Source organism: Xyrauchen texanus, chromosome 6, assembly GCF_025860055.1.
Source record: "Xyrauchen texanus isolate HMW12.3.18 chromosome 6, RBS_HiC_50CHRs, whole genome shotgun sequence".
Lineage (NCBI taxonomy): Eukaryota > Metazoa > Chordata > Actinopteri > Cypriniformes > Catostomidae > Xyrauchen > Xyrauchen texanus.
In genome coordinates, this window is record NC_068281.1 from 48,317,510 (window position 1) to 48,329,817 (window position 12,308).

The 12,308-nt window shown below is 37.5% G+C and overlaps 1 protein-coding gene across 1 annotated transcript in view; it reads left to right on the forward strand.

Annotated features, from left to right (window-relative positions):
- cacna1eb (calcium channel, voltage-dependent, R type, alpha 1E subunit b) overlaps positions 1–12,308 on the forward strand; it is a 122,947-nt gene that overhangs the window by 25,881 nt on the left and 84,758 nt on the right. The window contains 2 exon segments of the mRNA XM_052127881.1: positions 7,124–7,227; positions 10,977–11,135. Of these exon segments, the coding sequence (XP_051983841.1) occupies positions 7,124–7,227; positions 10,977–11,135 (263 nt within the window).

Here is a 12,308-nt window from a genome sequence, read left to right on the forward strand (position 1 = left end):
TTTTTTGGAGAGCAAACTGCAACTCTGTGAATATCATATATATCGTCATTCCTGCAATTTGGTTACATTCCAGCTTTGAAATTTTGAAAAATATAACATACATTTACAAGTCTCTTCATGTTTCATCATTACAGGGACATGTTAAAGATTGTATTAGTCATACATGTCAAGCTAAATGACAAAACAAAATCAGATGTCCATCTTCAGGGTAGAAAATAACAGGGTGGATATTCAGTAGATAAATTAGCCTCTTCATGGTCTGTGATTGATATCTAGCAAAAATATTTGCAGTAATATTGATAATTTTATTTCTGTTAGCATTTAAAATGACATACATTTCCCACACATCTTCCCATAACATGGTGGACATGTTATGCTTGACAACATATGACTAACACCACAAAAGGAAAACATAAATTAAACAAAAGAGTTACAAACTTAAAATAAGTCAGAAACAATATTTTATAATGGCTGATGTCCACCTCTATAACATACATTGCATTCATAAAGTATTCAGACCCCCTCATTTTTTCACATTTTGTTATGTTGCAGCTTATGCTAAAATTTAAATATCACATTGAAATAAGTATTCAGACCCTTTTGCTATGACACTTTAAATTTAGCTCAGGTGCTTCCCAATCTGGATAATTTTTTTTAGATGTTTCTACTCTTTTATTGGAGTCCTCCTGTGGCAAAATCAATTGATTGGACATGATTTATATAAGGTCTCACGGCTGAAAATACATATCAGAGCAAAAACTAAGCCATGAGGTCAAAGGAACTGCCTGCAGAGCTCAGAGACAGGATTGTGTCAATGCACAGATCTGGGGAAGGCTACAAAAGGTTTTGTCTGCATTGAAGTTTCCGAAGAGCACAGTGGTCTTTACAATTCTTAAATGGAAGACGTTTGGAACCACCAGGACTCTTCCTAGAGCTGGCCACCTGGCCAAACTGAGCAGTTGGGGGGAGAAGGGCCTTGATAATAGAGGTGACCAAGAACCCGATGGTCACTCTGATTGAGCTCCAGAGATCATGTGTGGAGATGGGAGAAACTTAAAGAAGGAAAACCATCACTGTAAAACTCCACCGATGTGGGCTTAATGCAGAGTAACCAGACGGAAGTCTCTCCTTAGTGCAAGACACGTGAAAGCCTGCCTGGAATTAGTAAAAAAAAAAAAAAAAAACACCTCAAGGACTGTCAGACTGTGAGAAACAAGAATCTCTGGTCTGATGAAATGAAGATTGAACTGTTCGGCCTCAATTCCAAGCATCATGTCTGGAGGAAATCAAGCACCGCTCCTCACCAGCACAATACCATCCCAATGGTCAAGCATGGTGGTAGTAGCATCATGCTTTAGGGGTGTTTTTTAGCGGCAGGGACTGGTCAGGGTTGAAGGAAAGCTAAACGCAGCAAAATACAGATATCCTTAATGAAATCCAGTATATGACTTACAATAATCTAGTCTTGAGGTCATGAAAACATGAACAGTGAGCATGTGTCATAACTTAGCAATATTTCTGAGGTGGAAGAATGCTGTTCTTCAAACATTGTTCTTCTCTGTAAAAGACGATGTAACAGCACATCCATTGAGAGTCAAAGGATTTTTAGCAGCTTATTTTTTTGGGGGTTTTGGTCCAATAATTAGTACCTCTGTTTTGTAGGAATTGAGTAGAAGGAAATATCTGGCCATCCAATCTTTGATTTCATTGATATACTATGCTAATTTGGAGAATTGTGAAATTTCGTCAGGTTTCGAAGTAATATAAAGTTGGTTATCGTCGGCATAACAGTGGAATCATATTCCATGATTTCTAACTCCCAGGGGAAGCATATATAAGAAGAAAAGCAGAGGCCCTAAATCTGATCCATGTGGCTCTCCATTCTTAACTTTTGTTTGAGGACTTAGTTTACCCAATATGGCATATCTATATGGCATAAGTCCCACCTTACAGGTAAAAGAGCCAATCATCTTTTAGATACAGACATCGCCTGTCAGTCAGCTTGAGAACACGTATGTGCATTAGCTGAACCAGCATGAAAAATAACAGTTGTATTTTAGTCGTATTTAAGATAAATAAGCCAAATTTATGATAACATTGTTGTCAGATTTTACAGCTGATATGAAATATGTTCTTTTATCATATGTGCCCTTCAAGTGGAGTCGGAAATATTGTAATTATGAGTTCCGAGCACATGGAAGACCCTTCAAAGTCCTATTAAAGGGTGGGAAACTTGGAATTTTAGATGATACACGTGTTTCCAAGCTGGGACATTGGAATGGGCGTGTCGAATGAAGTTTGTCTTCTTCCGTATTTTGTTTCCCACATGAATACGTGACGTATGGTAGGAACGAATGTCCGACTTGGAGGTACAAGCTTCCTATGTGCACTTGAAGGCAGCAATAATCTTGACCAATTGTTTTGGAGATTTCGGGCAATCCCTAATAGCTCTTTGAAGCAGCAGCAGGTGTTCTAGGAGTAGCAAGTCTTTTTATCAGCAGCAGCGTAGCAGTCCACCTAGACCAAATCCTTTCAATGTGTCATACCCTCATTAACCATCTAAATCATCCAGAGAGTTGACTTGACTGAAATTTAGTTTAGCTTTTTTTAAATTGTCTTTGGCATTTAACATTTTTAAATATACAGGTCTGATTTTGGCCATTCTTTTTTTTTTTTTTTAAGAAAATGTGTGCTGCTTTTTTTCCTGTGAAAATCTCACCCCAATGCTATGGATTTTGTAGGTTATGGCAAGGGTGTTGCAATGCTGTTTTGGGTGGTTGTAAGCACATTGCTATCGTAGTCGCGAGTAAAACTGACTGCATGCAAATGTGGAAAATTATTTGGATGTATATGACACCTAAATTTGTGAACTTATGTAGCACCATCAGGATAAAAACTCCTGAATGCATCTAACCTCATATCAAAACACTTTTGAAAGTAGCACGTTACAGAATTTTTACAATAAAACCGCTGTTTTTTAAAATACCTGTGTGTGCTTTTCTCTCTCTCTCTCTCTCTCTCTCTCTCTCTCTCTCTCTCTCTCTCTCGCTCTCTCTCTCTCTATCATGCACTCACAGAGATAGAGAACGGAAAAGAAAGTCATACACATCTGGGATGGCATGAGGGTGAATAAATGATGAGGGATTTTTTATTTTTGGGTGAACTAACCCTTTAAGTGAAACACACTTTGAGCATCTCACTTTAAAGCACAGGACATCACATTTAAAGATCCTTTTATTGAATCGTTGATTATTTTGCCATTGAAGACTTAATTAAATTCACTAAAGGATTTATTCAAAATATATAATGTTGAACACAGTTTGCACAATTCCCATCACAGAACACAGTTTGCACATTTGCAGGTCGGTTCTTCTGTGTTTGTTATGGAGGATGTAGAAGACTACAGTGATCTGATAATATCACTCTACCACTCATCTAGACACCTGAATCTGCTTTTTAAACTGACAACAATGAGTGAGATACATTAAATTGCCAATGTTCTTCACCAAGTCAAGTCAAGTCAAGTGGTTTTTATTGTCGTTTCAACCATATACAGTTAGTACAGTACACAGCAAAACGAGACAACGTTCCTCCAGGACCATGGTGCTACATAAAAACAACAAAGGACCAACACAGGACCACATGAGACAACACAACGAAATAAAATACCTATATAAAAAAAAAAAAAAAAAAAAAAAAAAAAATTAATCATTATGAATTATGAATCACCATTAATCATTATGAATTGCAAATGTACGCAAACACCTTTTAATACATTTAAATTAAATTGACTCTTTCTTGGGTGATAATTGTATCACATTAATTGTTCGGATTTTTTTAATAAAGTACAATTTGTAATGAGTTTACATAGAAATGAGGTGCTAAAAAGATTGACAATGACAAAACTTAAACACCAGGGCCGTTTCTGAGCATATGGGGGCTCTAAGCAAAATCATACTAGGAGGCCCCAATTTAAGATAAAAAACAAACATAAGCAGGCTTATTGCACACCTCTCTCCTTGCAGTTAGATTCTCCTTTCCCTCTCTGGCCTCTAGGGGGCCCCCTATAGCTGTCTAATTGAACCAGCTGCCTGAGTCTTATATGCAGGTTTTAATATATTTAATACATTTAAAATTAAATACAAATAAAAATGACCTTGCTTTGAGGGGCTCCCTGGTGGCTCGGGGGGCCTAAGAGCTGCTTATACCACTTATAGCTAGAAACTGCCCAGTAGGCACAACACTATTTCAGTGCTGGTCTATTGCAGGTAGTTTGTGAACAAGAAGCAAGTTTTTATTTTGAAATACAACACATAAAATACTGCAACTATTAAGAACAAAAATATGTTTGCTTAAAATGAATAATTTGTCTTGCGACAAATGATGTTAAAAGTGACTGAAGATTTTATTCATTCATCATTCGCCATACAAGCATTTACGGCATAATGTTGATTACCACCTAAATTATTTAGACACCGTTGATTGAGCTTAACTTATATTTTGTATTAATTTATTTATATCCTTAATTTAAAAAGGAAGGTCCAATTGAGATAATAAAATCTCTTCTTCCAGGGAGTCCTGGTCAAGACGGTGTCACATATAAGTGCCATAATAAAATTCAAAAGATAACAAATACTACAAATACACACACACACACACACACACACACACACACACACACACACACACACACACACACACACACACAAAAAACATTCCTTCAATGAAATGTTCCATGAAACTGGAACTTTCCTGTCAAAGGTGATCCAATACAATGACTTGACATGAAATTAGACAAATCCACAATCATCAAAACTATGTTAAAAATGTCTTGCTAAAAAAATTGAAAAACATTTTATTGAAATCTAAGATTTGTCCATCTTTCCTCTACTCATACTGATGAATGTTGCTTAAAATCTGATTATTCCTGCAACATATCTGACACACTTTTGGGCTGCACACACCTGACCTCTTTAAAAACAGCAAAAGTAAGTCAGACTTAAAAGAAAACTACATGTGCCATTTCACTCATTTGGGAACTGAAAGAAGGCCAGTAGGCCATCGCTGCTGGCTGTCATTTCATCTGAAATTAATGAATCGCTACAAGTGGTTCTGCTGGGACAGAGCCAATTCGATATATTTCCTTCACAGGTCTGTTGGGACCATGAGTTGAACATTTTAACATGATAAAAAACATTTTTTTTTTGTCAGACTGTCAGAATGTGTAATTGACAGTACACACACACACACACACACACACACACTTGTGTATGGCCTTTGAGCTGTTTCCTTCAAATGACAATCCAAATGATGTTTCATAGTTGCAGCATGTCTGAATTGTCTGTAACTTACTGCACATTGCAAGTGGCTGGATGTATATAAAGTTGGCATTTCATAGTTTGGACAATGCATCTAGTGTTGGGGAGATCAGAATGAAATCCCTAATTAAAACATCCAAAAATATGAAAGAGCTTATCATCTAAAGACCAGATCAGATCAGAATTATAGGCAAATATGTTCCGAATGTACCTGCAGGAATAATGAATTAATGAATGAATAATATTTTGTTTTTGCTGTACCGCTTAAATCACGGGCGTAACTAGAGGGGGTGCAGGGTGGTTAGCCACCCTAGGGCCTGGGGTGAGAGGGGGCCCGCAACGGTCAACCATAAGGCCTGAGGGGTGATGAAAAAGACCAAGGCCCCCCAAGGAAGTGGCTTGCAAGATCCAAGTTACGCCACCGGCTCATATCATTTTGCATTTTTTCACTATTTGAGTAAAACTGACCATTTCTTCAAAAGGCATTGTTCTGAATATTGCAGAATCTTCATTTGAGGATGTGGACCACAATATTCCCAGAGAACCATTTAAAAGCACAGTGTAAAGAGTACAGTGTGATCAGATGTTCAAAATGCAGTAGAGGCTCAGCATGAAGCCTTTCTTTCATAGCGTGTGAAACATGAAGCATTTTCTGCAGATATGTTGATGATTCACCAGTAAGTGTTGATAATGTTATTCCTCCATAACCCCCCCCCCCCTCCCCCCGCACCTCTGAGAGCTCGCTTTTGTGCTGTGTGTGTAGGTGTTCATGTGTGGGTGAGCCCATATTCATTTCATGTTTGCATTTCAGCTTTTTCAATGGTAGGTACAAAGAACTCAAATTGTGAAATAATTAGTAGTGTTTGGTAATGCTACGCTGATTGACAGAAATTTATGCAACTACAGAATGGTACAAAAATAATAGCTAATAGCAACATACAATTACACATTGCATTTGATTAAATGAAATGTCTAAGTATTAAAGACACTCATAAATTAGAGCAAATATGTCAAATAAACATTAAAACTAGTCATTACATTATATCAGATAAGGAATAAGCTTTTTGCGAAGGTAAAAACTACTTGAAGGATGATAAACACTACTGTTTTGCAGTAGAAAGAATATGGAAAAATGAAAAAGTTATTTTTCAAGTTTTTCAAATGATATAAAGCAGACTTTATACAGTGTACGTATTTGGTAGGGGGTGGTGGGTGATGGGGGTCAAGGCATTCTTGAAATGCTTTAAAAACAGTATATGCATTTCTTTGTGGCTGATAAGTGCACATAATATATCTTTCTAATCATATATGAAAAGCTTCATAGATTCTGCACCGCTGTGATGTTTATGTAAACGGATAATAAAACAGGCTCATTTCTGTTCCTGTTGCAGATCCGAAGGATTTGTTGCTTCAAATCATGATGTACAATAGTACGGACGTGCTACAGGCTACAGAAAGATTCACAACCTTGAATTTTCACACCATTTACACCCCCGAGCAGAGCAATGCTTTCATCCACTCACCCACTCACTCGCTCTACGACTCTCTCTCTCTCTCTCTCTCGCTCTCTCTCTTTTCCTATTTCCTCTTCCATACAGTAATTAATATTCTCTTTTTCCAATTTGTCCTTGAGTTTGTGGCTTCAAATTCCGTCTAAATATCCACAGTTGTCATACTGCTCACAGGTATTATTCACACAGTTGCATTTGTCTTTTCAGACGGCTTTGCTGTACTGGGAACGACTCGTAGTGCACCTGATGCTCTGACAGCTCTAACACTTTGTCCCTGTCTGTATGTGTGTGCAGGATTCTGGCTACGGCTGGCTCTCATATGAATATTCCAGTGGATTTGCGAACACTCAGGGCTGTACGTGTGTTAAGACCCCTCAAACTAGTCTCTGGTATCCCCAGTGAGTAGCTCATCTTTTCATTTTAACCACTACATTTAATAAGGAACAGCAACATCAACTTGTCACAATGGAAACCTTAGAATACAATATATGTATAATAGGTTTTGTAGCGAGGGCTGGCCCAAAAAACACCAACAAACACCAACATTTCAAACATTATTATGTCCCTGTTGGATTTAGTAAGTTGAGTAACATGTGCTGAAATGTAAAAACACTGTTGTCAAATGCAGAAGCTCAGTGGCTCGGAGAGATAGACAGATATTTACAATCTGTCGTGACATATTAAAGCTGAAGTGTGTCATTTCTGTGAGGAACGGAATTTCAAAAACCATCACTGTTTTCAAACAGACTCCAGAAAACTCCCCCCGGCTTCCATTGGTTGTGCAAACAGATACTCCCACTCCAGACTCAATTGTTGGGTTTTCAGCCATGTATTATATTTGTATGTACATTTTGGGACATTCAAATGCAAATTAAATCTCCAAAATGTGCATTAAAAATGTTTATGCTCACATGAGGTGGATAAATGTTTTATTCAATAAGAAGACCAATAAACAGCGATGGAAACTAATTTACTGAATATATTCCTGTACATTAGATGCGCATTAAAAAAGTAATGTGACTTTGGCTCAACAAGCTATGTGAATACATAATTTGCTTAGAGAACATCATCAGTGTCATCACACAGCATTTCAAATGTTGCTTTGTTTATTCTGAAAAGCAGGACACAAAGCCAAGTCATCAAAAGCAGTGTCTAATATTACCTCCTAGAACTGTGTAACACGTTTTCACTCCCAGACGTAAGACATCTGCTGCTGAAGGCTAGCAAACATGAAGTTCGTCAAAACGTATTGTCTGCGCAGTGTAAACCTGAAGTAATTCACTACATTTTATGAAAGAGTGCTGACTTCAACTTCCATTTTCATTTCTATGTTGCAGCAATTTTTTCAGAAGCGACAATTTTGTTTCTCTTCAACACGTGGGATGGAAATGCTGCAACTAATGTTATTTGATTTTGCACATATATAAAATGTGTAACTTGGATGGAAACATGACTTGTGTTGTTGTGTTGGGCTGGACGGGCCACTCTAAAAAAGAGAGGAATGTTTTGATAGCACCACAGTGGTACAAATTAAGTGAAATCAACATACAATTGGCTTACTTATGTTGACTCTGGGATATGAGAAAGAATTTCAACATCAATAAAATTATACACATCAGTTTACATTTTTTGCTTTTATAATCCAGTCTTCTGGTGGTATTTTTAACCCTTAAAATGTTTTATACAGTTTAAGCACAATCTACAGCATCTGTGGCATAATGTTGATTATCACAGAAAATTATTTAGACTCATCTTTCTTTTCTTTAAAAAAAGCACAAATCTGGGTTACAGTGATGCATTTACAGTGGAAGTGAATGGTGCCAATCAGCAAACGTTAAAATACTTACTGTTTCAAAAGTATATTTACAAGATGTGAATAAAACGTGCATTAACATGATTTTATTGTGATCAAATCACTCATTACAGGGTTCTCTTGAATACTCGATTCTTATTGGTTAATGGAGCCATCTAGAGGTTTGATATCTCTGAGTAATGACCGCTCATCCAGGTATTGTGAATTTCCGCGTCATCTTTTCTGCTTCTCGGATACCCGTGATACCATAAACATAATTACAACACAAATCAAATGTTTCACAATTTTGGGCTTTATAACAACTGGCAGACTGTACATTATCTCTTACTTACATTTTCTGTGTTATTTTACATTTATGCATTTGGCAGACGCTTTTATCCAAAGCAACTTACAGTGCACTTATTACAGGGACAATCCCCCCAGAGCAATCTGGAGTTAAGGGCCTTGCTCAAGGGCCCAACAGTGGCATCTTGGTGGTGCTGGGGCTTGAACCCCCAATCTTCTGGTCAGTAACCCTGAGCCTCAACCACTGAGCCACCACTACTCCATTTTACAACTTCATTGCCACAACGTCAAAATGCCTGACCCTAAAATAACCATAAAAACAATGATTTTGAAAACTTTACAGCTCGAATAACAAACAGAAAATTATTGTAAGACCTTTTTTATTGAAAGCTTCACATTTTTGCCTTTAAACACTCCAAAATGTACTTCCATTGTAAGTGCCTCACTGTAACCTTGATTGTTGCTCTTTTTTTAGAGAAAGTTGCGTAATCAACAATATGCCACAAATACAGTTGATTGATCTTAACTTTTATTGAATCCAGAATATTCCTGTTAATGCACAGATGTTTCGGCAAACAAACATTATTACTTTGGGTCTTCAGTGACCTGGCACATATCTATCACAAATGGATCTACAAAATACTTAAATAATGTACATTTTCAAAGCATTTTCAAGACAATTAGAAAATAAGGGAATAGGAACAATTCTGTTATAATTTGATGTTTTATTTTTTACAGTATATCAAAGAGAAGATGCAACATATGATAAAACATGATTCCTTACTTCCAAGCTGAAATTATAAGAGATGCAACTGGATGTCAAACACATATTGAGCTACACATGCAGTGGTGGCTTGGTGGTCAAGACTGTGGGTTACTAACCTGAAGATCAGGGGTTCAAGCCCCAACCCTGCTGTGATGCCACTGTTGGGCCCTTGAGCAAGGCCCTTTATCCCATCTGCTCCTGTTGTTCTGTACCATGGCTGACCCTGCACTCTCACCCCAGCTTAGTTGGGATATGTGAAACCTTTTGGGGCCAGTGGTTAAGGCTCTAGGTTACTCCCTGAAAGGTCGGGGGTTCAAGCCCCAGCACTGCCAAGATGCCACAGTTGGGCAAGGCCCTTGACCCTATCTGCCCCAGTTTCATGGCTGACCCCAGCTTTGTTGGGATATGCGAAAACAACTGCATTTCATTGGCCCTGTACTATGCACAATGACAATAAAGTTGAATCTTAAATGGCAATAGTCATATAATTTTGTTCATGTGTTTTACTTGCTATAGTTTACTTCCAAGTTGCTTCTTCATCAAATATTGATGTCAAATGTAAATCAAGTCAATCACTGAGACAACAGTGTTACTTGGGTAACAAAAAGCATGTATACTATGTGTAAGTGCACACATATGATATGTTGATAATTTACTATCGTTGACTTGATATAGTAGACATTTGTATAAAAATAACTAATTTGTCTTGAAACAAACAAAGAAATTGATAAAATTTGATAGTAAACTTATTTTAATTTATATAATAAAAAATATTATTTATGGCAGCGCAAATAAAAATTGTGACAATATAACAAATCTCGGGTCATAAACGACCCTTTAAACTTTTGGCTATTAAGCAATTAGAAAAAGAATATTGTTACACTATTTGTAAAATTATGGTTTAGGAGTATTTAAATGGTGGGGTGTAGCTCCAAAAAATAAATAAAAAGGGAAAGGAGTTGAAATGAGGTCCCGGGTCACTAAAGACACAAGGTATGCATTTAAGGGTTAATAAGCACATTGAAAGGTTTAGGCCTTATTTTGAGTTTGGTCAATTATGTTTGTACAGTTATTTTACTGTTTGTGTTGTAGTTTAAGCCAAGGACAGCAGCTTTTGAGTGCAACACTGCAGACACCAAAATAAAATATAGAGTCCCACTCTTAAAAAGCACCCACCACCAATGGAACCAGCAAAACCCAAGCGTGTTAGTTGCTGTTTGTTGGAGCAATGTGAATTAGCAGTAAGTGTGCAATCATTTATACATCTTCTACCATTTCACCAGGTTTACAAATAGTCCTGAAGTCCATAATGAAAGCCATGGTGCCGCTGCTGCAGATTGGTCTTCTTCTGTTCTTTGCCATCCTGATGTTCGCGATCATTGGTCTGGAGTTCTACAGTGGGAAATTACATCACACATGCCTGTCCTCCCCTGATATCCTCGGTACAAAACTTCCATGTGCTCCATTAGACAAATGTAACAGGACAATTCTGAGCATGCATGCACAACCAAATAAATACAGCTGCAAAATATGTTAATGTTCAGTGGAAGGTAATACAATAAAATATGTCTGTGAGGAGAAATATCATTATTTTAAATAAGATAATGTATTAATATTTTGCTGAAAGTTAGACCCAAGACGAGTTTATTTAACATTTAACGAGTATAAGCTACTGTATGTTTAAAAACAGCCTATTTTAACATGACAAATTCAAAACTCTGCATACTTGATTGGTCATAATAAGGATATTCTTAAAATCATAAATATAGATTGTTACTGTAATGTATATTTAAGGTACTGTTGCTTTGAAACATATTGTAGTTCGTTGTTTGTAATATACACACACCTAAAGGATTATTAGGAACACCTGTTCAATTTCTCATTAATGCAATTATCTAATCAATCAATCACATGGCAGTTGCTTCAATGCATTTAGGGGTGTGGTCCTGGTCAAGACAATATCCTGAACTCCAAACTGAATGTCAGAATGGGAAAGAAAGGTGATTTAAGCAATTTTGAGCGTGGCATGGTTGTTGGTGCCAGATGGGCCGGTCTGAGTATTTCACAATCTGCTCAGTTACTGGGATTTTCACGCACAACCATTTCTAGGGTTTACAAAGAATGGTGCGAAAAGGGAAAAACATCCAGTATGCGGCAGTCCTGTGGGCGAAAATGCCTTGTTAATGCTAGAGGTCAGAGGAGAATGGGCCGACTGATTCAAGCTGATAGAAGAGCAACTTTGCCTGAAATAACCACTCGTTACAACCGAGGTATGCAGCAAAGCATTTGTGAAGCCACAACATGCACAACCTTGAGGCGAATGGGCTACAACAGCAGAAGACCCCACCGGGTACCACTCATCTCCACTACAAATAGGAAAAAAGAGGCTACAATTTGCAAGAGCTCACCAAAATTGGACAGTTGATGACTGGAAAAATGTTGCCTGGTCTGATGAGTCTCGATTTCTGTTGAGACATTCAGATGGTAGAGTCAGAATTTGGCATAAACAGAATGAGAACATGGATCCATCATGCCTTGTTACCACTGTGCAGGCTGGTGGTGGTGGTGGTGTAATGGTGTGGGGGATGTTTTCTTGGCACACTTTAGGCCCCTTA